General features: G+C 40.2%; 1 protein-coding gene across 2 annotated transcripts; it reads left to right on the forward strand.

Annotated features, from left to right (window-relative positions):
• Nucleotides 1–7,251: 7,251 nt before the first annotated feature.
• LOC122550569 (G protein-coupled receptor 83-like) lies at nucleotides 7,252–22,412 on the forward strand. Of its 2 annotated transcripts, XM_043691500.2 has the most exons (5): nucleotides 7,252–7,870; nucleotides 8,910–9,035; nucleotides 11,702–11,835; nucleotides 14,394–14,501; nucleotides 19,377–22,412. In XM_043691500.2, the coding sequence occupies exons 1-5, from the start codon at nucleotides 7,493–7,495 to the stop codon at nucleotides 19,999–20,001; spliced, it is 1,371 nt and encodes a 456-aa protein (XP_043547435.2). In that variant the 5' UTR covers nucleotides 7,252–7,492; the 3' UTR covers nucleotides 20,002–22,412. The 2 variants fall into 2 exon arrangements, with proteins under 2 accessions (XP_043547435.2, XP_043547437.2); XM_043691502.2 differs by lacking the exon at nucleotides 14,394–14,501.
• The last annotated feature ends 1,979 nt before the right edge of the window (nucleotides 22,413–24,391 follow it).

Here is a 24,391-nt window from a genome sequence, read left to right on the forward strand (position 1 = left end):
ATGTGCCAGGACTAAACCTAACCCATGAGACCAGCCGAAAAATCGAGGGGTCCCTGACTGGCAGGAGGGCATAAGGCTCATTGCTTTCTTTTCCTTCCATTTTCATCTTTATTACTTAATAAATTTTCATATTTAAGCAAATTGCTGTTCTTGAGTCTTAACTACATTTAACCAAATCCAAAAAGAATGCACCCTGTGATCCAAGCCAGATAGGATGAGGGAGGGGATTGTGCCCAAGGAGAAAAGTTGGATAGACAAAGGACCAGATAGTGATCTGGCTAGGAGGGTAAATAGCTACACTGGGGACTGTTAGTGGCTAACAATGAGTTGCATGCAATAGCAGACTGCATGATAACAATGCCTAGTGTGTGGGGTTGGGGGGCAGGATACAGGTGAGTTCAATTTTTAAATTGTGGTTAGTGTTTATTTATTTATAATAAATAGTGAAGAAACCTAGTCAGTGTTTTCTATTAACCTGAGGCTATCAGGCAGATAATCTCGGGACTTTTGAGTGCTTTTATTAAATCTTTAACTTTTATGATGACCTCAATTATTGGGACCTGAGTATCAGCACACCTTCCCAAGTAGGACACACTATTTGTGAGAAATATTGTCAGCTATGCCATTGAGATATCACAGCAGTTCAGAAATCCTGATGGCGAGAGAGTCATTGGAGCAACGGCATGGGATAGGGTGTGCTAACCAGACCCCAGATCTCTAGGGGCTTGTTGTGTGGGGTCTGAACCAGCACCTGTAACAGGGCCATTAATTTCTGTTCCTGCCCCTGATTGGAGCAGCAGAGACTGGAGTTGCATGTCAGGGTCCTGTGGAATCCATGATGCAGCTGTTTCTATGGGAATTGCCCAGGTAATTAACTTATCTGATGAGCAATGCCCCTGCACCCAGAACACTGATAAAAATCCTTTAAAGTCAGAAATTCCTGAGGGTTCTGACTCTGTTAAACTTAATGCTTACTGAAACTGCACCTTGCCTGACCCCTTATATTCCATAGACACCTCACAATCAACCCCCACTAAGCACCTTCCCTGTTCCAACTCAAATCCATTCCATCTCCTGACTTAAAGATCCCCAGATATGAATTCCACCCTACTGTGCTAGACGCATACCCCTGCATTCTTTTGGCAAACCTATCCGACTCAATCTACCCAAGAACACATTCAGATACTTGCCACACTGGTATTTTGCCTACCTGGTACCCTTACCCCACAACCAAATGCCACCTAATCCCACATTCAATTTACATAATTTGCCCTTTCACAGCAGTTGTCCAAGCATTTGGCTATGCTGCTGGGCATGTCAATTACAGAACACAACTCCATGAAATTCATGTCACAGATGGTGGTTCAGAAAGTGTTTAACACACTTGCCTTCATTACAAATAAATAAATACTAACCACACGTTAAAAACCTATGAATGATCAACATGTAACTCTACTAGTTAAAACCATAACACTTCTTTTAAAACTCCTACATACAAATAGATGAACACAGACAGACTTTAAACAAAAGGCATTAAAGGTGGGGAACCAAACAAAACTGGAGAAACATGGTTCCAAAGCACTAATCACAGGCTTTGATAAGGAGTCCCTTTTTCTTCCCAAGACCTTCAGTTCTCCAAACACTTTCCTTCTAGGTTCTTTTGATTCTTTGCCAAAGAGACAGGAGATTTACACATTAAGTGTTCAGTTTCACAGTCACTGGCTAGAGGCAACACTTTACTGCAAATGAAGGAAAATAATTGGCTTACTTTAGGCTTCAGTTACTTTTACTGCAGAGCGCTGCTGCTTCCTTCTGCTTATGTACCAGTCATATACACACCAATCTGTTTGGCTGCCAATCAGATAATGGTTTCATCAGACTGATGACTTTGCTATCTACAACTGATCACAATTTTGTGAACCAATCAGCAATCTGTTGCTGATTGCATCTCATTTTGTACACATAACCTAATGCTGTGCTGTCTTATCTCTCCTGCCCTACTGCTGGTTAAAGCAGCAGTGTAAAACAGAAATCTCAATGGGTTCCAGTAACTTATTTCTAAAATAAGCCTTTTTAATTTGAGTCTGTAATTAAAAATGCAGAACAAAATTACTGTATAGATTAGTCTGTAACACATCAAAAACAATTGGTATCTTTGGGAGAGGGAGGAAAGGAAAAAAAACTCTTAAGACCACAAATTGCTGCTTGCTTTTGAATGCCAAATAAATGTCCCTCAGATACTTCATGATTAAAGTCACCATTCTTTTGGAATGTTACAAATATATTTTGTTCTCATTTTCTCTCTTCTTACAATATTTCAGACATGATTGTTTTAATGCCATGTCTTTTTTCTATTACCTATCATTGTGCCCTAAGAAAACACGACTCTCAGTCAAAATGTGTCAGAAAATATATTCCAAGAAGAATACTGAACCCCCTGGACCTGTTTTCTTTTAATTTTTTTATTCAGTACTTTGCTTGTCTTGCACCTCTGCAGTTCTCTATTGGTAAATAAATCCAACTATTGAGTTGCCCTGTATGCATTATTGTAATAAATGATAGTTCTCAACAGAGACAGGAAAAAATCATGGGAATCCAATTTAATTTTTATATGTCCATTAATGGATAATTATTATTTTTCCATTCATGGGACTTTTTACTGATTTATAAGTAACTTAGCTTGCTCTTCAATGAAGAACGTAGCCTGAAATATAAGGTACAAATTGTAAGGACTTTTACAGGACATTGTCACAACTAAAACATTCATTCTTGATTTATGATTTTAAAAAAATCAAGTAAAATATTTGCTGTCAGACTAGTATATTTTGATTAGCTTTAGTTGAACAAGGAGACCAAACTCATTAGCATAGAAACATTTTGTAATAACTAATGTCAAGGTATGTCATTATTCTAAGTAAGTGGTAAACGCAATTGTCCATATATATTTTGAGTTGAATACCTGTAAACTGCAAAAGGTAGTGTAATTCCAAACTCTAATGGGATTGAATGAAAAACAATATGATTAGATTCTCTACAGTGTTGAAACAGGCCATTTGGCTCAACAAATCCACATTGATCCTCTGAAGAGTAACCCACCCAGACCAATTCCCTTACATTTACGCTTGACTAACATACCTAACATACCTAACACTAGGCAATTTAGCATGGCCAATTCACCTAACCTGCACATCTTTGAACTGTACACACCGACACAGAGAATGTACCAACTCCACATAGTCACCTGAGGCAGGGATCGAACCTAGGTCCCTGGCACTGTGAGGCAGCAGTGCTAACTACTGAGCCACTGCGTCAGCCTATGACAATAAGAGTTAAATTTTCTGTACTGACTATTCAAGGAAGGTTACCTCAGAGTAAAACAAGATCTTAATCAGTTGGGCCAATGGGCTGAGTAGTGGCAGATGGAATTTAATTTAGATAAATGCGAGGTGCTGCATTTTGGAAAAGCAAATCAGAATAGGACTTATACACTTAATGGTAAGGCCCTGGGACATGTTGCTGAACAAAGAGACCTTGAAGTGCAGGTAGATAGGATAGTGAAGAAGACGTTTGGTATGCTTTCCTTTATTGGTCAGAGCACGAGTATAGGATTTACAAGGATGTCTATTTACCCTATCCATGACCCTCATGATTTTATAAATGTTTATAAGATCATCCCTCAGCCTCTGACACTCCAGGTGCAGCCTATTCAGCCTCTCCCTATATCTCAAATCCTCCAACCCTGTCAACATCCTTGTAAATCTTTTCTGAACCCTTCAAAAGTTGTATGCTCTGAAAAGCTAATGCTTGGTCTTCTCTTTGAACTACTGCACTGCTTGTGCTCATGACATTCCTATAATAGAAGTGCAGGAAATTCCAAGCCTTTTTAATGGTAATGAATGGACAGTGATAAATGGTCAAATCAGGATGCTATGCAACTAGAAAATTATAGTTTTTCTATTAAATTATTTTCCTTTATTGATTTAAAAATTCTGGGTTGCAAAATAATGGTGAAATGAACTTGATTAATTTTATAGCACATCCTGTAAATCATATATCACATAGATCATTTGTAACATCATGCAGATCCTGTTAAATGATGGAACAGGCTTGAGTGGCTAAATGGAATACCCCTGCTTCTTATGTTCATTTGCATACTGTAGTCACAATGGTGCAGGGATGGTTGGTTGTTTGATCAGCAGGCAGTTTGGACCTGGATGATGCTGTCCTTCTTGAGCAGTACTCAGCTGCACACATTGAGTTATTACCCCTGACATATGACCTTGTAATAAATTATGGGCAACTGTAAATATCATTGGGATCAAGGGAAAAAGAATGTTCAGATTAAAACATCATGCTTTAGAGGTTAATGTGATCAATTAAAGATTGGCATGAGCACTTGTCATCACTTGGACAACTTGAGATAAATCTTGGAGTAAGTCACTAATTCAAATTGTATAGTTCATTACCGGGACATTTGCAGCAACTTCTGTTTTTGTTTCTGATTTACAGCATCTGCAGTTCTTTCAGTTTTTATATTAATTCCAAAGCTGTTTTTGATTTAATTTTGGAATGATTGCAAATTTTGCCAGAGAAGTTATCCTAATGAGATCACCAAATAATGTGATTATGTTTCTAGATCAGACTCCCAACTAGATGGATGAATTTGGATCTGGCAAACTTATGGATATAGTTTGAACCTTAGTGTTGTACTGAGTCACATTCAATTTTATACTCGTCACTAAGCCTTTCTTGTAAATTGGGTTACCTGCTGAAATGTAAACTATTCTTTAGACTTTGACAAATTAGGAAGTCTGTCACCACTCCATCCAGTACTTTATCTGAACACGATTATCTTTCAAATTCTCATAACTGCTTGAACTACTCCAATCTATGTAATACTAGTCAATCATAGATAAAGGATCAGGTGATTATCACCTGATGAAGGACCGTCGCTTCGAAAGCTAGTGTGCTTCCAATTAAACCTGTTGGACTATAACCTGGTGTTGTGTGATTTTTAACTTTGTACACCCCAGTCCAACACCGGCATCTCTGAATCATAGATAAAGGAGTCTGCCAATTCCCTAGGCTGCAGGGATTGCTGGTTGAAATAAGTGTTCTTCTTGGCACTAAAACAAAATTGAATGCTATGTGGACTGACTGAAAATCTGCGTAGCTTTTATCAATGCGTTGTCAAATAAGAATCCATTAGCAAAGGGGCCAACTCTGTATAGGAAATTACTAAACTGGAGCTGTTACTGGCTCAGCTGGAAATCCAAGGCTTTTGTGTTGTTATGGAAATGTGCCATCAGTCACTTGATAGCATCAAAGAACTTCAACGAGTTCGTCACTATTCAGCTGGCACAGAGGTTTTGCCACTTCAGTGTATACCACATTTTAGATAAGTCTTCAAAACATTGCATTTGGGAACTTCTCTGAGGATTTTGTTTTTTCCCATGCTTTCTCAACTTTGTCTTATGACTGTTTTTGCCTTTGCTTTCCTCAGAGGAATCTAAATAAACCTATGTCTCTTTTAGAATGATATCTCTATCATTCCTATCACATTATTTAAATCTTCATACAAATTTAGGTCAGATTTCTGAGCTACTCTTAAATGACTTTTATTGACCAACTTCACATGATAGTAAGTCTACAAAGAAATAAGCTCCATAAATCATTGTTCATGTATTCATTAGCATATTATGGTAGCGCTGGTGCAGGGAATGGATATTGGTTTCAGTTGTGATTTAGCTGATCAGGTAGTTTTGACCAGGATGATGCTGACATTTTTGAGTGTGATCAATTATACACATTGAGTTATTACCTCCATTATAGAAACTTGTAATAAATTACAGGTGATTATAACTGGAATGAGATCAAGAGAAAAACAATTACTGGAGGTTCCAACCTTCTAGCAGAGTACGGGAACTTAGCTATGGAGGTCACAGTTACATCACAGCTTAGTTCAGAGGTTTAGCTACAAATTCATTAAATGTACAAATAATGACAATACTTTGGTCAGAACTATTTTCACAAAGTGTTTGCAGCAGCTGACAGAAGTGAAAGTAGCATTGGGCTGCAACAATCACAAAGATTAGAATCACTTTGATGAAGATGTAACACTTCAGACTCGACGTAAAATAGGGTGAAAGTGAGGACTGCAGATGCTGGAGATCAATGTCAAGATTAGAGTGGTGCTGGAAAAGCACAGCAAGTCAGGCAGCATCTCCGAATCCTGGAGGCTAAGAACGATGGAAGCTAACCCTCAAAACTTTGTTGCTTGTTCAAAAACAGAAATTGCTTGAAAACTAGCAGGTCTGGTAATACCTGTGGATGAAGAAGGATCACTAGACCCAACGTTAACTCTGCTTTCTCTCCACAGATGCTACCAGATACGCTGAGTTTCTCCAGATTCCGCAGATTTTCTATTTGTTATTTGTACTTTTGGCAATTGCCTTAGTCTCAGAGCTCAACCCTACTAAAGTCAGATTTAGAGTCAACTTAACTAATAGCCTGGCCATAATCAATAGTCCTTTACGGTGATATCCTTCAATATAAAGTGGAAGACAGAAGTGAGTTCATGGTATCTTCTTCCGTGTACCCCCACACAGCAAGCTGAAATACATATTTGCGAACACGGAACTGCACAAGCGGTAAACGACATGCTCTCGGGTTTGGTTAGTGATTTTCAAATGCAGGGGAAACCGAATGCGATTTAAAACAGAGATGTTATCTCCTCTGGAGGTGATGCGGGGAATTGAGGAGAATCCTCCTCGCCTTTTAACATCAACAATTGCTTCTGGTCTTCCTTCATCTAACTCCAACGTCAGCGATGAGTGATGGTAAATGGACACAGAACCTGACAGAGAACGAGATGGTGCTCCGCTCTTTCAAAAGTTACTGGCCAGCTCGTTCCATTTTTGCGATAGTTGCATTTTCTTGTTCAAGGTGAAAGTAAAAATGAGAGAAGGAATACAATATATTGCGAATCACCAAATGGGAAAAGACGAAACAGTCCGTTTGAAAGGGGATGGTATATAACCAGCATCAGGAAGAGAACCTGAAGGACACCGTGTTGTGATGCAAGTCCAAAAACGGAAAATCGTTCTTTGACGAAGAAAAGACGTCACTGCATTAGAGAAACTCGAAGCATCAATTGGCTGAAAGTAGGTGTCACCATGTGCGTGGGTTTCAGCTTGGTTCATATAAAACAAACTGACAGAACAGTCTGTAGACAGCAGTAGAATGTTCGATCAGTGCACTGCGCGAATACTCAGCGACTGAAAGCCACGCTAACCGCCCGCAAATTCAGCATTTTGTTGAATTGCGAGCTTCGAAGCGAGAGGTTTGAATGGTTGCTGGAACGATTGCTAATTTAACACTGAGCTGATTGGATGCCTGGAGCGTAGTAACTTTTCAGAAAGCAATAAAGAGCGGGATTTTGCCAATATCTGAGATGTTTAAAAAACGAAGGAGATTTTAACGTATTTGAATAATGACCCGTTACACGTGGCCCACTCTTCACTATTTAGTCAAAGCTTTTCAAAGAGCGGACAATTTCCTTAACTCCACTCTTCCGGAGACACTCGTTTCTAACCGATCGACTTTCCTTCCCTGGGGTAACTTCACTCTGGACGATTGGGAGAACTTTGTGGACTCGGCAAAATACGAGGCGGAATCCCAAAATGCAACCGTCAAAGCTTTGCTTATAGTAGCCTACTCGGTTATTATAGTCATCTCTCTGTTTGGAAATATCCTTGTGTGCCAGGTAGTAATAAAGAACAAGCGGATGCATTCTGCCACCAGTCTGTTCATTGTTAATCTGGCCGGAGCAGATATCATGATCACCTTGCTCAACACTCCGTTTACTCTGGTAAGAATCTTTATTAGTTGGGGTGTATTATTAAGCTTTATTTCTTGTATTCTCCATGTGTACTGAAAAGGTTACACGAAATCAGGAATGCAAACAACGTCGCGCATTGATATAGCGCCTTTAACACAGCAAGTATTCCATCTCTACACTCGAGAGTTGTCAGCCACAAACTGATACCTACTAAATGAACAGGGAACCAAAAGTTTGGTTCGGTGTAATAGCAATACCAGGGTCATAGATGCGGGTTCTTAAAGCACGGTGGCATAATTAGGTAAAACAACCCGTGTTCAAGCCCCACCTGTTCCAGAGATGCGTAATCACGTCTCTGAACAGATTAATTGGAAGATATTTACAACTGACAATGTCAGTGTAGTTAATCAAGTATTGGTGATGTTCAAAAATGTTTCTAAAGGTATTCCCTGCTCCGCAACGTGCTCATCTTGTTACGACTTTCCCGCCCACCTCAAACCGGATCTTTACTGCATTTTGAGTCTCATCTAAAACATTGATCATGACTTTTTGAATATCACGTTTAATCATCAGAGCCTTCCGATTACTTGAGAAAACTTTATTCGCGCTGTTTGAGCATGTTACTTAAAATGTGTACGTGACAAACAACGTTGACATGTTCAGTTTGCTTTTTAACACGTTTTGACTTAATGTTTTGGAAATCTGACACGGAAACGATTGCCATATGTAAATCCAACCAGGCAACAAATAGTAAATAGCATTCCGGTTGACATACAAAATTGTCCCAAAATAACTTTAAAATTTGGCTAATTTTGTTTAATGGAGGCATGCAGAGGTGCAAATGCACTCTCAGTAACTTTTAAACTGTATTAACAAAATAAAAGATAAAGTATTGTATATACAGTATAATGTCAATTGTTAAATAATTCTTTGGTATATTGTTTTTCTCTCAGTAATGCAGAGATGCATTTTGACCTTTCAGTTCTTAAAGCTGTACATTTAGTTCCAGAAGACCCGCTTATATATGAAGTGTTGCACGAATAACCTTCTGGTATTTTTGATTTCACAGGTTCGGTTCGTTAACAGCACTTGGGTTTTCGGACAAGGCATGTGTCACATCAGCCGCTTCGCCCAGTACTGTTCTTTACATGTTTCCACCCTCACCCTGACAGCCATCGCCGTAGACAGGCATCAGGTACGAATCAAAGACTGTGATTCCCACTGACCTGTATAGGTGTAAAAATCTGTTGACCTTTTAAAACATACATTTGGAAGCTTTCGTGCTTATTTGATTGAATTTTAAGTTCACTTTTCTAGAAAACGTGATAAAAAAGTGAAATGTCGACGGGAGCGTGTAAAATTTTCTAGTGTTGACTTAAAGACTTAATGCCGTTTCATAATACAGCTCATTCCTATCAAACACAACTGAGCAATGGTTAATTGAGATTTTGTTGAGGTAATCAAAGTAAAAATGATGATTGACTAAATTGCAACACTGCTTTTATATTTAGAGGACGCATATATGCAAAGTCTGGCAAAGGTTTACCCAAATAGTTGGGGGTGGGGGGTGGGTAGGGGGAGGTGGGTGTTTTCTAATCCGAATGGACATAGCGGTTTTGCATTGACGTATGATGTGCCCCATCAAGGCCACACCTCTGAAACCCATATTACCAAATTAATCCCCAATTAAAACGTTATTTGCTGGAGAAACTCAACAAATCCTGCAACATCTGTGGAGAGAAAGCAGAGTTAACAATTTCGGGTCCAGTAATCCTTCAGAACTGTGAATGCTTTAACAAAGGATATTTTCTGTCATTGCAAAATGATGTCCAATTTGAAGCAATATAATATTGATTGTAAAATTACAGCTCCAAACAAAGCTAAAAGACGACCAATCCTAATGAGGACGACGATCCACATTACCTTGCATCGCCCTCGTGATATAACTCCGGTAGTTTCATATTAGGATCTGAGGTTGCTAGCTACAGTAGAACAATAACAATAGATTGTTCCTTTTCCATTCTAAATGCAAGGATGGACTTCCTAAAACACTGTGCAATCGTGTAGATTCTCTTCAATTTAGGATCGGAAGATCTTCATAGAGCTCCTTTTCACTCAAGGACATTGCGTTTGAGTGAGCTGTCAGTCAAACGTCCGCTTGCTGTAGTGGAGTTAGTATTGCTTACGTTCAGAACTCAGACCAGAGTTAGACAGTCACCTCCCTCATTGCTATCCCTGTGAATTCTTTCGGGTGCTGTTCATATAGTCGGTGGTGAATATTTTGCAGCGATTCGCAGTCTTTTTTTTTAAAGGGAAGCAGGGGCTCGGAAAGTGTCTGGATTCACTTGAATCAATTATAATTATTAGTTGTAAAATGAATTAGAACTTAGACCATCAATAATTGACAACAGTTTTATTTACCGTGTAAGGTGATTCAAGTTAAACTGTCCATTAATTGAGTTTAATTTCACCCCTCGCCCCTTAGCTGTTTTCTTCTGTCGTTTCATCTGAATTCATAAATTATTTCGGAGTTTAGGCAAATAAATATATAATTAAAACATGCAAATCGTTTAACAGTCATTCAGCATTGAAGGGAGGCTTTCTGCTGTGGGTGCTCTGATTAACATGAGCAGAAATTACTTTTGTCTGATTTTGAGACTGTAAACAGTGATGCAGGAGGAAGTATTTCTGACCTGTAATATTATCAACCGTAGCTGCAAATAGACCTCTGCAAAACTCTGCGCACGCGTAGTTACAGCAATTCACTCGGCATTTAATTCAATTCGGAATGTGTATTTTTTAAATACTAAGAAAGTCGACATCAAAACCATGGACATTCAAGGGTATCTTTGTTTTTTCTCGTAGTCAGGTTGTAACTTGTATGTGATTTCAGTTTAAAAAAAAAATCAAAGGCGTTGGAAAATACCGTGTGTCATTAATGCACTGATGCTTGCAAACTGACCCGAACATTCTGCTGCAGTATTTTATTGGAGGCTTTATTTAAATAGCGGCAGCATTTCCAGTTAAATATCAGAGAGAGGCACATGTTACGTGTGTGTACGTATCCGTTACTATCAAAGTGGAAGTATTAGTGGGATACAAAAAGTAAAGCGGACGATTAAGGGAGAGTAACCATATAACGTGACAACAAAATAAATCAGAGAACTGCGGATGCTGGAAGTCTGAAAACAAAAGGCCTTGCAACATCTTGAGCGAGAATACACAGTTAACGTTTCGAATCCAGTGAATCTTCATCAGAACTGATGAAGAGCCTAGAGAGAGAGATATGAAGAGGGTAGGTTGTTGATAGTAAGCCAGGAAAGAGAAAAGCTGAATGAGTGATAGGGAGAGTGAACGGTATGCTGTGCTGAAAGCAGCCCGTGTCATTTGATAATTGGACCAAGATTGTGTGAGAATTGGTTGGCTGTGCTGAAAGCAATTATGTCGTGACAGGGCTAGGTTGTGGGGGTGGACTAAAAAACATGAAAGGACGTAATCAGGCTCTGAAGTTATTGAACCGGATGTTGAGTCCGAGAGGCTGCAGGGTACCCAAGCGAAACGTAAGATTCTATTTTTGGAGGTTGTGCTGAGCCTTGTTGGACACTGCAGCAGGCTCGAGACAGAAATGTTGGTGTGGGAACAACCACCACTCCTCCCATCCCCAGCCTTCAGCCTAACTAGCACTTTTTCCTATCAGTTCTGATGGTGAGTAACAGGACTTGAAATGTAAGCTGTTTTCTCTCTGCAGATGCTGCCAGTTCTGCTGATTTACTCCAGCTATTTCTGTTTTTATTTCACATAACGCGACATATGTATAAATCTTTTCTCCGTAATCGGGATTAATGCTTATATCTTCTGTAGGCTATCATGCATCCTTTGAAGCCTCGGGTATCACCTGTGAAGGGTATGATTTACATCATTATCATCTGGATTATGGCCAGTTGTTTCTCCCTCCCACATGCTATCTATCAGAAGCTCTTCAGATTTGAATACAGGTAAATAATCAGAGCTGATTTTCTCTGAACAAATCAATAGATTTCTGGAGATAAATTATGTCAAATTCTCTGGAAATAGTTCAGGAAAATGGCATTGAAGTAGATGATCAGCCATAAATTAATTGAATGACAGAGCAGGCTTGATGGACTGAATGGTCTACTTATATGTTGTGATGTTCCTGCTTATCTTCTATAAATGTGCATTTGAATATATTGTTATATGTAACATCAACCTGAGTTCAGTGGTACTCGCAGACTGACAAGAGAGCATTATGAGGCTTGCTTAGCAAGAACAGCTGAACTTTGGATTTATGGGGCAATATTTTGCCACCCCTTTGAAGACGGATTGTAAGAATTAATAAACTTGAGACAAAAACTGTCATGAGGGAGGTCTAGCATCTTTACATCTAAACTTAGTATTCCCAAAGGCTGCTGGCATGATACTATGTCTGACTAAAAGATATTCAGTGACTCTGTCAGTAGCAGGATTGGTGAGAGCATGGACCAGGGGCTGCCGGGAAGGTAAATTTCACTCTTAAATACTTAACTCATGAATAATCAGAGTGAAGGCGCAACAGGAGTGGACACAGACACAGAGATTACTCGGCACGTGAATTGATAGATTTGGGCTGTGTCTCCCACCCAATCTCCTCCACTAACCAAACAAAAAAAAGACCATTTATGAAGGGTTGGTAAGGTAAGGCACTTTTTTTCCCCTCTCATGTATTCAATCTCCCTGAGCAATTTACAGTAGGTGGGATGGGAGGCTCAGCAGTTGCACGCTACTCTTGCAAGATGTGGCAGGTAAAGGCCACTACTGGTGTCCCTGATGACTTTGCCTGCGAGAAGTGCACCCAACTCCAGCTCCTCACAGACCACGTTAGGGACCTGGAGAAGAAGCTGGATGAACTTCAGATAATTCAGGAGGCTGAGGCTGAGGCTGAGGCTGAGGCTGAGGTAACTGTGTGACCATCAGGAGAGGGAAAGGGAATAGGCAGGCAGTGCAGGGATCTCCTGTGGCCATTCCCCTCAATAATAAATATACCACTTTGGATACTGTTGGGCTGGGAGGTGGGGGGAGGGAGGGGGAAGCCACAGCAGCCAGGTTTCTGGCACTGAATCTGACTCTGTGGCTCAGAAGCGAAGGGGGGAGAATAGGAGAACAATAGTGATAGGAGATTCAATGGTGAAAGGAACAGACAGAAGAATCTGTGGTTGCAGACTAGACTCCAAGATGGTATGTTGCCTCCGGGTGCCAGGGTCAAGGATGTCTTGGATTCTTAAGGGGGAGGGAGAACAGGCAAATATTATAATACACATCAGTACCAATGACATACCTAGGAAAAGGGATGAGTACCTTAAAAGAGAATGTAGGGAGTTAGGTTGGAAGCTAGAAGGCAGGATGAGGAGAGTAGTAATCTCAGGATTGCTACCAGTGACATGGGCTAGTGAGGCTAGGAACAGAGAATGAGTACAGATGAACATGTGGCTTCAGGGCTGGTGTAGGAGGGAGGGCTCCAGATATGTGGATCATTGGGATACCTTTGGGAAAGGTGGGATCTGTACAAAAAGGACGAGTTGCACCTGAACTGGAGGGTCACCAATATCCTAGGCAGGAGGTTTGCTGGAGCTCTTGGGGTGGGTTTAAATGAGATTGTGGTTGTTGCAGGGATGGGAACCAGAGCTACAGATTAGATGATGGAATAGATAGTGAACAGCCTGATTAAAACAGCTTGCAGACCGTGTGTGAGGAGGGATAGACAATTGATAGGACAAACCTGCAGTCCAGTGTGATGGGTTGAAGTGTGACTATTTTAATGAAAAAAGTATCAAGTATAAGGGTGATGAACTTAGAGCATGGATTAGTACTTGGAGCTACAATATTGTGGCCAGTACAGAAACAATGTAGGTTAGTTTGATCTGAGAATAAGTTAAAAGAGACCCTGATCTGAGACCAGGGTCTCTACTGGTCTGTATGCTTCTATGGTCTATGTTGTATGTTGTGCCAGTACCATTATCTGGGGAAGAATGTTTGATCGCTGCATTTGGACATGGACTGTTTCAGTCTCTGGGAAGTCATTAGCAAATATCCCCACTTCTGATGTAATGCTGGAGGGAAAGTCATTGTTGAAGCAGCTGAAGATGCTTGGGCCTAAGGCACCATCTTGACAAATACCTGTGTGATGTCCAATGATGTTTGTTCTCCATAACCACCAATCATCTTCCTGTTCAAAGTTTATCATTGTTACCTCCATGGTATACCACACAACACATTGGACAATTGCTCTTTGTAGAGATGTGACTTTACATTCACAAAGACTGTGTGGTGGACACTCTTACTGACACTGTCATGGACAAATATATCTATGACAGACAAATTGATGAGGATGAGGTTAAGTATGCTTTTCCCTCATGCTGGTTCTCTCACCATCTGCCGCAGACTTAGTCTAGCAGCAATATCCTTTAGGACTTGATCAATTCCATCAGTAGCAGTGCTGCTGATCCACTTTTGGTGATGGATATTGAAGTAGTTCTGTTGGTTTCATTCTTTTATTTAGACTTCATAGTGGTTTGATTCAACTCATTGGCTTGCTGGGTCATTTCAGAAGACAGTTAAGGGCAAACCACATTGCTGTGGGTCTGGAGTCTTGTGTGAGTCAGACCAGGTAAGGATGGCAGACTTATAAGCGCATTAGTGAATAACATGAGATTTTACAATTGATAATGGTTACACTGAGATTTAACAATTGTTATTAAGCCAGTTTTAAATACCAGATACTCTGAGCTTCATTATGGCAAATGTTTACCAGGAGCATAGAGGACATGCTTCAAAGAATCCTTAAAGCCTTCCAGACAATATGCAATACCCCAATGACCCATGGAAATATCTAACCAATAGCTGCCCAACTTGAGAACAAGTATCTGCAAAGGTGGAATGATTCTTCAGCCCAGGTAGAAGCTAAGCACAAAAACCAGAAGGAGCTTGCAGACATCAGAGTATGCCAGCCACTCACTGCTTGAAATGTTATTGCAAGGACTACTGAAGGAAAAGAAGTCCAGATATTTGTTGAATTCAAATTTTAACCACCTCCCCTGCAGGGAATTCAGAAATATAATCACTATGCCACTTCCTTACCTCCCATTGTTACTATTTTGCACCACTTGCAATGACAGGCTAGACATCTTCCTCTGTCTCTGACTGTATTACTGATTTCAGAATGTCACCCCATCCGAGTTGCAGAGACTCTTGTTTCTGGTGTTGGTGCTAGACCCTGAGAAAATTTCACCCATGATTTCTGCTTGTCTTTAGCACTGGGGAATTTCCTTACCAAATGTAGATTAGATTACTTACAGTGTGGAAACAGGCCCTTCGGCCCAACAAGTCCACACCGACCCGTCGAAGCGCAACCCACCCATACCCCTACATTTACCCCTTTAACCTAACACTACGGGCAATTTAGCATGGCCAATTCACCTGACCCGCACATTTTTGGATTGTGGGAGGAAACCGGAGCACCCGGAGGAAACCCACACAGACACGGGGAGAACGTGCAAACTCCACACAGTCAGTCGCCTGAGTCGGGAATTGAACCCGGGTCTCTGGCGCTGTGAGGCAGCAGTGCTAACCACTGTGCCACCGTGCCGCCCATAACCACTGTGCCACCGTGCCGCCCATAACCACTGTGCCACCGTGCCGCCCATAACCACTGTGCCACCGTGCCGCCCATGTACTTGATAAAGATTGATTACTACGATTGGTTATATCATTGTCCCTATCTAAGTGCATTCTTCTTGGTACTTTTAGTAGTCCTAATGTTAAATTAAATGCTAAACAAAGGTCCTATCAGCCTCTGAGATGATCATAAAATATCACACAGTACTATTTGAAAAAAGTTCACTCAGTGTCCTAACTAATATTTATAGCTCAATTAGTATAATGGGAAAAAGGATTATCTGGTCAAGTGCTTCTATTGGTGGAATCATACTTTGCCCAAACTGACTGCTTGTGTTTCCATCCATGATAAGAATGACTGGAGTTTAAAGCTACTTACTTAGACCATAAGACACAGGAGTGCAAGTAAGGCCATTTGGCCCATTGAGTCCACTCCACATTTTGATCATGGCTGATGGCCAATTCAACTCCACTTACTGGCACTCTCCACGTAGCCCTTAATTCCTTGCGAGATCAAGAATTTATCAGTCTCTGCCTTGAAGACATTTAACGGCCCAGCCCTCACTGCGCTCCATGGCAATGATTCCACACACCCACCACTGTCTGACTGAAGAAATGTCTCCTCATTTCTATTCTAAATTAACATCTTTAATTCTAAGGCTGTGTTCCCGTGTCCTAGTCTCCCCACCTAATTGAAACAACTTTGTAGCATCCACCCTTTCTAAGCCATGCATTATTTTTTATGTTTCTAGTAGATCTCCCCTCAACCTTCTAAACTCTAATGAATACAATCCCAGGATCCTCAGCTGTTCATCATTTGGTAGACCTACCATTCCAGGGATCATGTGTGTGAATCTCCGCTGGATATGCTCCACTGCCAGTATGTCCTTCCCAGGGTGTGGGACCCAAAACCGGACACAGTATTCTAAATGGGGCCTAACTAGAGTTTTATAAAGTCTCAGAAGCACATCACTGCTTTTACTTTCCAACCCTCTTGAGATAAAATGACAACCTTACATATGCTCTCTTAATCAACCTACAAGTTAGCTTTTAGAGATGCCTGGAGTAGCATTCCCAGATCCCTTTGTAATTATGAATTTTCTCACTGTTTAGAAAATAGTTCATACCTGTATTCTTCTCCAAAGTGCAAGATCTTGCATTTGCTCACGTTGAAGTTCATCAGCCATTTCCTGGACCACTCTCCTAAACTGTCTAAATCTTTCTGCAGCCTCCCCACCTCCTCGGTACTACCTTTCTGTCCACCTATCTTCATTTCATTGGCAGACTTTGCCAGAATGCCCTAGTCCCTTCATCTAGATCATTAATAAAGTGAGCAGCTATGGCCCCAACACTGAACCCTGCGGGACACCACTTGTCACCGGCTGCCAATCCAAAAAAGTTCCTTTTATTCAAACTCTCTCTGCTTTCTGTCAGACAGCCAATCCTCAATCCATGCCAGTAGCTCACCTCGAACAGCATGGGCCCTCACCTTACTCAGCAGCCTTCCTTGTGGCACCTTATCAAAGGCCTTTTTGAAGTCTAGATAGAAAACATTCACTGGGTTTCCCTGGTCTAACTTACATGTTACCTCTTCACAGAATTCTAACAGGTTTGGCAGGCACAAACTCCCCTTACTAAATCCATGCTGACGTGTTCTAATCCGACCCTGCATTTCCAAGAATTTAGAAATCTCATCCTTAATGAAGGATCCTAGAATTTTACCAACAGTGGCACAGTGGTTAGCACTGCTGCCTCACAGCGCCAGAGACCTGGGTTCAATTCCCGCCTCAGGCATCTGTCTGTGTGGAGTTTGTACATTCTCCCTGTGTCTGCTTGGGTTTCCTCTGGGTACTCTGGTTTCCTCCCACAGTCCAAATAAAATGCAGGTTAGGTGAATTGGCCATGTTAAATTACCCGTAGTGTTAGGTGAAGGGGTAAATGTAGGGGAATGGGTCTGGGTGGGTTGCTCTTTGGAGGATTGGTGTGGACTTGTTGGGCCGAATGGCCTGTTTCCACACTGTAAGTAATCTAATCTAATCTAAAAAAACTGAGGTGAGGCTAATCAGCCTATAATTTTCCATCCTTTCTCTCTATCCTTTTTTGAACAAGGGGGTTACAGCAGCGATTTTCTAATCATCTGGGACTTTCCCTGACTCCAGTGACTTTTGGAAGATAACAACCGACACCTTTGCTATTTCCTCAGCCACCTTCCTCAGAACTCTAGGATGTAGCCTATTGGGGCCAGGAGATTATCAATTTTTTAGACCTTTTAGCTTTTCTAGCTCTTTCTCTTTTGTAATGGCTACCATACTCAGCACTGCCCCTGACTCTCCTAAAGTGTTGAGATATTACTCAAGTCTTCCACTGTGAATTGGAAGACACAAAGTACTTAAGTTCTTCATGTAAAGTAGATTAGATTAGATTACTTACAATGTGGAAACAGGCCCTTTGGCACAACAAGTCCACACCGACACTCCGAAGAGCAACCCACCCAGACCCATTCCCCTACATTTATCCCTTCACCTAACACTACGGGCAATTTAGCATGGCCAATTCACCTAATCTGCACATCTTTGGACTGTGGGAGGAAACCGGAGCACCCGGAGGAAACCCACATAGACATGGGGAGAATGTGCAAACTCCACACAGCCAGTTGGCCGAAGCAGGAATTGAACCCAGGTCTCTGGCACTGAGGCAGCAGTGCTAACCCATCAGTAGCCTTGAAGCATCAATTTGGAATGGCCCAATGTCTAATTTTGCCTCTCCTTTGTTTTTTATGTAATGAAAGAAACTTTTACTATCATTTCTAATAATGCTGGCTAGCCTACCTTCATATTTGATCCTCTCCTTGCTTATTTCTCTCTTTGTCATCCTCTGTTTATTTTTGTAGCCTTCCTAATCTTCTGATTTACCAGTGCTCTTGGCCACTTTATAGGCTCTCTCTTTTTCTTTGATACATTTCCTGACTTCCTTTGTCAGTCAAGGCTGACAAATCCTCCCCCGCCCCCAGATAATCTTTCTTCTCTTTGGAATGAACCTCTTTACTGTGTCCTCAATTACACCCAGAAACTCCTGCCATTGTTGCTCTTCTGTCTTCCCCGCTAGGCTCTGCTTCCAGTCAATTTTCGTCAGTCCCTCTCTCATGGCCCTGTAATTGCCTTTATTTAACTGTGACACCATTACATTCAAATTTGCCTTCTCTCTTTCAAACTGCAGACTGAGTTCTACCATATAATGATCATTGCCTCCTAAGTGTTCCCTTACTTTAAGATCTTTTATAAAGTCTGGCTCATTACATTGCATAGTACTTGAGTACTTTTGAAGTGTTCAAGAAGGTACCATAATTTGCATACAATATTCTCAGACAACCATAACTAATTCCGATCTATAATGTTGATAGTTTGGACAATATGATTAATTGAGGAGAAAGTGAGGTCTGAAGAAGGGCTTATGCCCGAAACGTCGATTCTCCTGTTCCCTGGATGCTGCCTGACCTGCTGCGCTTTTCCAGCAACACATTTCCAATATGATTAATTGCCATTGTTTGGTCATCTATTTACAGTCAAATTAATTCTTCCATTCAATGAGTGGTATTTATTCGCCAGATACTTCAAAAACTAAATGAAGAAAAATCTTTACTATCATCATAATAATGCTAGTAAGAATTTAGTCAATAGACTCAAATTAAGTGCTCATAACCAAATGATTGATTTCTGGTTATCATGGAAAATGGAAAGAACCATTCAACAGAACATCCACAACACCACAAAAGCTTTGCAACCTAAGCAACATTGAATGATTCAGTTATTTTAAACCATTGATTTCAAACAATGAATAATATCATCTTGTTTTTTACTTTACATTGCAGTAAAGAAAAAATTCGAAGTTTGTGTGTGCCCAACTTCCCAGAGCCAGCAGACCTTTTCTGGAAGTATCTGGACTTGGCGACATTTGTCATGCTGTATGTACTTCCCCTTTTAATTATCACTATCACATACACCACTGTTGCCAAGAAGTTATGGCTTCGCAATGCAATTGGAGATGTGACAACTGAACAGTACTTTGCACATCGGCGGAAAAAGAAAAAGACAATTAAAATGCTGATGCTGGTTGTGATAGTATTTGCTGTCTGCTGGTTTCCTCTGAACTGTTACGTTGTCCTTATTTCTAGTCAAACCATTCATACTAATAATGCTCTCTATTTTGCTTTCCACTGGTTTGCGATGAGCAGTACTTGCTATAACCCTTTTATCTATTGCTGGTTAAATGAGAGTTTTCGCTTAGAACTTAAATCTCTCTTGAATATATTCAGAAGAGAACATGGAGTGCAGGAACACATACTTCCCTGCACAGCCCCTTCTTACAAGCTAGCCTGGCCTGAACATAACAACTCCAAGAGGGAACAATACCCTCAAAGCCTGCACTCCAACAGCAACATCCAATCAGGAAAGACAGATATTTCATCTGTTGAACCAATAGTTTCTGTGAATTAGAACAGGGAAATCTGAAATCTTCCAATATTGTGCTGCAAGCATATAATAAAGGATTGGATTTTACTGTTATAATGACAGCTAAACAGTCAGTTTTTGATATCATTCTTCTGTGCAACTGACAGCAGCCTTTGGTGTCTGGACATATGCAGTTAAACACTGAAATTCAGATGTTGCTCTCACTCAATCCCCCCTTCTACATAGTGCAGTTTTGAAATCCTCACAGTTCAAATTCACTGAATTAAACACAAACCTGTGCATTAATACTTAACGTTATTATTCTTGTTGAAAACAAAATTTTGAAAAAGTTACACCTTATTGAATAAGATGTAACTGGATTTGTAACAGCATATTGTGTTATACTTACTGTTGAATAATCTTTCTAGCCCTAAATACTAATTTTATATTTGAGGAATGTTATATTCTGTTATTAAAAATTCCATCGATTTTTTAAAAGAATATTTTTTTAAAAGTTTGTTTATGGTGTTTATTTTCTGTCTTTGTCCCATATATCAGCTTCATTTTGATTTTGTTTTCTATAAAATTAGAAAACAGTGAGTGATTAAACCTATGCGTTATTTCCTGGTGTGCTGTCAGTGGAAATTCTTCAATCTGATTGGCTGTTAAACCTGCTTAATAACATTACTTCTATTTGACGTCAGTGATTTCCTATAGCTGGTATTATAGTGAAATTAACAAAGGCAAAAGTGCTCCTCAGAGCTTTGTGGGAAGCTTCATTTAGAGATCAATGGTTTAGGCTATCATTTCATTGCTGATCACAAACTCTGGGCCAATATTACAGTTAAGGGAAGCTGTTCCAACACACTGTCATTGCACAGAATGTTTTGAGCAGTGCTAAGAACACCATTGAGAATAAGTCATTTTTCCAATTGCTACATCAAACTGAAAGCATTTCTCCAACCAGTCACAATTGACCATCTGAAGATTAAATAGTCTCTTTGACCATTAATGTTATTGACCTCCACTGGAAATAGTGTATTTAAGATTAGATTAGATTCGATTCCCTGCAGTGTGGAAACAGGCCCTTTGGGCCAACAAGTCCACACTAACCATCTGAAGAGTAACCCACCCAGACCCATTTCCCTCTGACTAATGCACCTAACCTATGGGCAACTTAGCATGGCTAATTCACCTCATCTGCACATTTTTGGACTGTGGGAGGAAACCAGACCACCCGGAGGAAACCCATGCAGACACAGGGAGAATGTCTGTGTGGAGTTTGCACTGTCGCCCGAGGCTGGAATCGAACCTGGGACCCTGGTGCTGTGAGGCAGTAGTACTAACTGCTGAGCCACCGTGCCACCCCTATTAATGATGAAGACAGAATGATAATTGTGGTGTAACCTTTAATAATTGAATAAGTTCCTAACATACATGAACCATTTCCATTTAGTAAGGAATGGTAAGGTTGATGAAACCTGCAAAATAGTCAGCATCTTAAAATCAAATATATGAACATGGAGAAGAATTAAACAACTAACTGATGTATTAAAAAGGATAAATTGAAAGGCAGCATATTTAAAAGTGACTTTGGGTATAAGGAAGTAATGGGGAAGCATTTAGATAATATTACTAATAATATACAAGGGATTGGTGCAGTCACACAACTCAAAATACAATGACAAATTATTCACTGTGGACAACTTACTGAAGTTTTGAATGTGTCCTTTAGTGTAATACAGTAAATATTATAGGCATGACTTTTCATTCTTGCAAAGCGTCAAGTATCAGGAGCTTACACTGGGAATCCAGACACAGATGTTAACAGGTCACACTGGACTTTTCATTGATTCATTTTAATGGTTTGAAAATCCAGTGAAGTTGATTGACCTTTAAGCTTGAATTCCTGGTACATGCTGTGGTGCACAAAGTTTTAAGTGAAATTATGAATTTGTAGAGATTGCCCATGCGAGCTTCAGGAATTATATTTTACTTGTAAAGAGATTCTTACCTCATTTTTAAATTTATTATTACTATGTTATTCTAAATCCTTTATTGTGTACTAACCATTTATAAAACTGAAACTTGTATCACTTATCTCTTTTGAAAAATGAATTCTGACCTCAGGCACATGATAGAGAAGGGTAAAAGCTGGTAGATTAACTAGTGAAATATTTTATGTTATTCATTGATGATGATTTCAATGATCAGACATCAGAATGGGAATTATTATCCAGTCTGAAAATTGTGCTCGTCGATACAGTAACACCCCTGTATAAATTAAATCATCTTCAGAATTTAAGGTGTTATTAATTATAATCAACAATTTCAGACACTTGTTCAAGTTCTAATGTGTTAATTTATTGTCTAAGTTTTCTCCTCAGTTTGCACTTCAGCTTCTTCAGCACTATTAAATAATAAAAACATTAAACAATGTCTTCTGTTTAAGAAGTTTCTAATATTCCAGTTAAAAAGTGAATGTAAGCATTACTCTGTATCAACTTGTTTTAAGTCGTGATAAAGGGGACTTGTTTTCACAACTTTGGCTATATATCCTGATCTAGAATCTCCCATTGATGCCTTTGCTATCTCTATTGCAATGTACTCCTGTCCAGTCTACTGTCTGTTCCTCTCAATATACTTAAAGCCACCCAAGACTGTTTCCAAGTCCTAACACACATCATAACTCATTCACCCCTCATCTTTGTGCTTATTAATCTATATTGGCTTACAGTTAAGCAATGCATCATTTTTAAAACTCTAAATCTTAGTTACAAATCATGTAAAATGTTCTAAATGTGTTATTATACATCAAGAGTACTCTGGGGCAATTCTAAAATATACGTTCTAATTAACAGTAAAAGCTTTGAATCCCCACAGAAGAAAAAAAGTAAACTTGGCCTAATATGACGTATCTTCTCTTTCCCATATCTTGTTAATCCATTTTCTTCAACTAACCAGCAAACATACTCATAAATGTTGCCACGATTGCTGCCTCAAACACAAACTGCACAATACGTTCCATAAAATCCCAATCATCTGTATAAAATGCGTGTAATTCTGGTCTCCTTCCTATCGGAAAGATGTTGTGAAACTTGAAAGGGTTCAGAAAAGATTTACAAGGATGTTGCCAGGGTTGGAGGATGTGAGCTATAGGGAGAGGCTGAACAGGTTGGGGCTGTTTTCCCTGGAACGTCGAAGGCTGAGGGGTGACCTTATAGAGGTTTACAAAATAATGAGGGGCATGGGTAGGATAAATAGACAAAGTCTTTTCCCAGGGATCAGGGACTCCAGAACTAGAGGGCATAGGTTTCGGGTGAGAGAGAAAAGATATAAAAGAGACCTAAGGGGCAGCTTTTTCACGCAGAGGGTGGTATGTGTATGGAATGAGCTGCCAGAGGAAGTGGTGGAGGCTAGTACAAATGTGACATTTAAGAGGCATTTGGATGGGTATATGAATAGGAAGGGTTTGGAACGATATGGGCCGGGCGCTGGCAGGTGGGACGAGATTGGGTTGGGATATCTGGTCAGTGTGGACAGGTTGGACCGAAGGGTCGGTTTCCATGCTGTACATCTCTATGACTTTCTATGACTGAATTTTCCCATTTTTGGCAGAGTGTTTTCCTGAGTGAGATTCTTGGTGGGCAGTCCTTCATGTTCCACATTGACTTTTCTCCTTCATTTCATCTCATTAATTATGCAACTGATCTCTTTCATGCACATCTTGTGAACTCATGCATCAGGAGAGGTAGAAGTGCTCACTGCTGGGACTTTGTGATGTTCATGCCATTGGTGCCATATTTAGTTTACAACCACAGGAACATTCCCTTACACAGTGGTCCTGCACAGTTATGTTATTCCTTAATTCTTTCACGGGAAGTGGGCATTGCTGGTCTCTAGTTTTCTGAGAAGGTGGGGTCAACTGCCTCCTTGAACACCGCAGTCCATGTGCTGTCAGTATAGATCAACAATGTCACTAAGGAGGGAGTTCCAGGATTTTGACCCTTGAGGCAATGACAATATTTTCCAAAACCGATGGTGAGTGACTTTTGATTTGATTTCATTTCATTTATATATTGTCATATGTATTTTGTTACAAAATAGAATGAAAAGTTTTGTAAAGTGTCGTCACTCAATGATGCCATCTTAAAACACAGCAAAAATAAACCACAACATAGAAGATAAAGGCAGAGAAATTAAAAAATAAAGAAAGAGTATTGAATGTTACAGTTTTTATTAGGTGCTCCACCATGGGCTATGGGTCTGGTGGCCAGGTCCAAATGTCCTTTGCCGCACAGCAGCCATTGGAACAAACGTTGCTACTATTGAGCGCCATTTCGCCTCCACCCCCTCGCCCCGATGATTCTCGATAGACTTCGCCAATGCAGAGACCAACAATTCGCTGACAGCCCAAATTCAACTCTACCATCAC

Source organism: Chiloscyllium plagiosum, unplaced genomic scaffold (assembly GCF_037043375.1).
Source record: "Chiloscyllium plagiosum isolate Xiang-an unplaced genomic scaffold, Cpla_swu_hap1 HiC_scaffold_6, whole genome shotgun sequence".
Classification (NCBI taxonomy): domain Eukaryota; kingdom Metazoa; phylum Chordata; class Chondrichthyes; order Orectolobiformes; family Hemiscylliidae; genus Chiloscyllium; species Chiloscyllium plagiosum.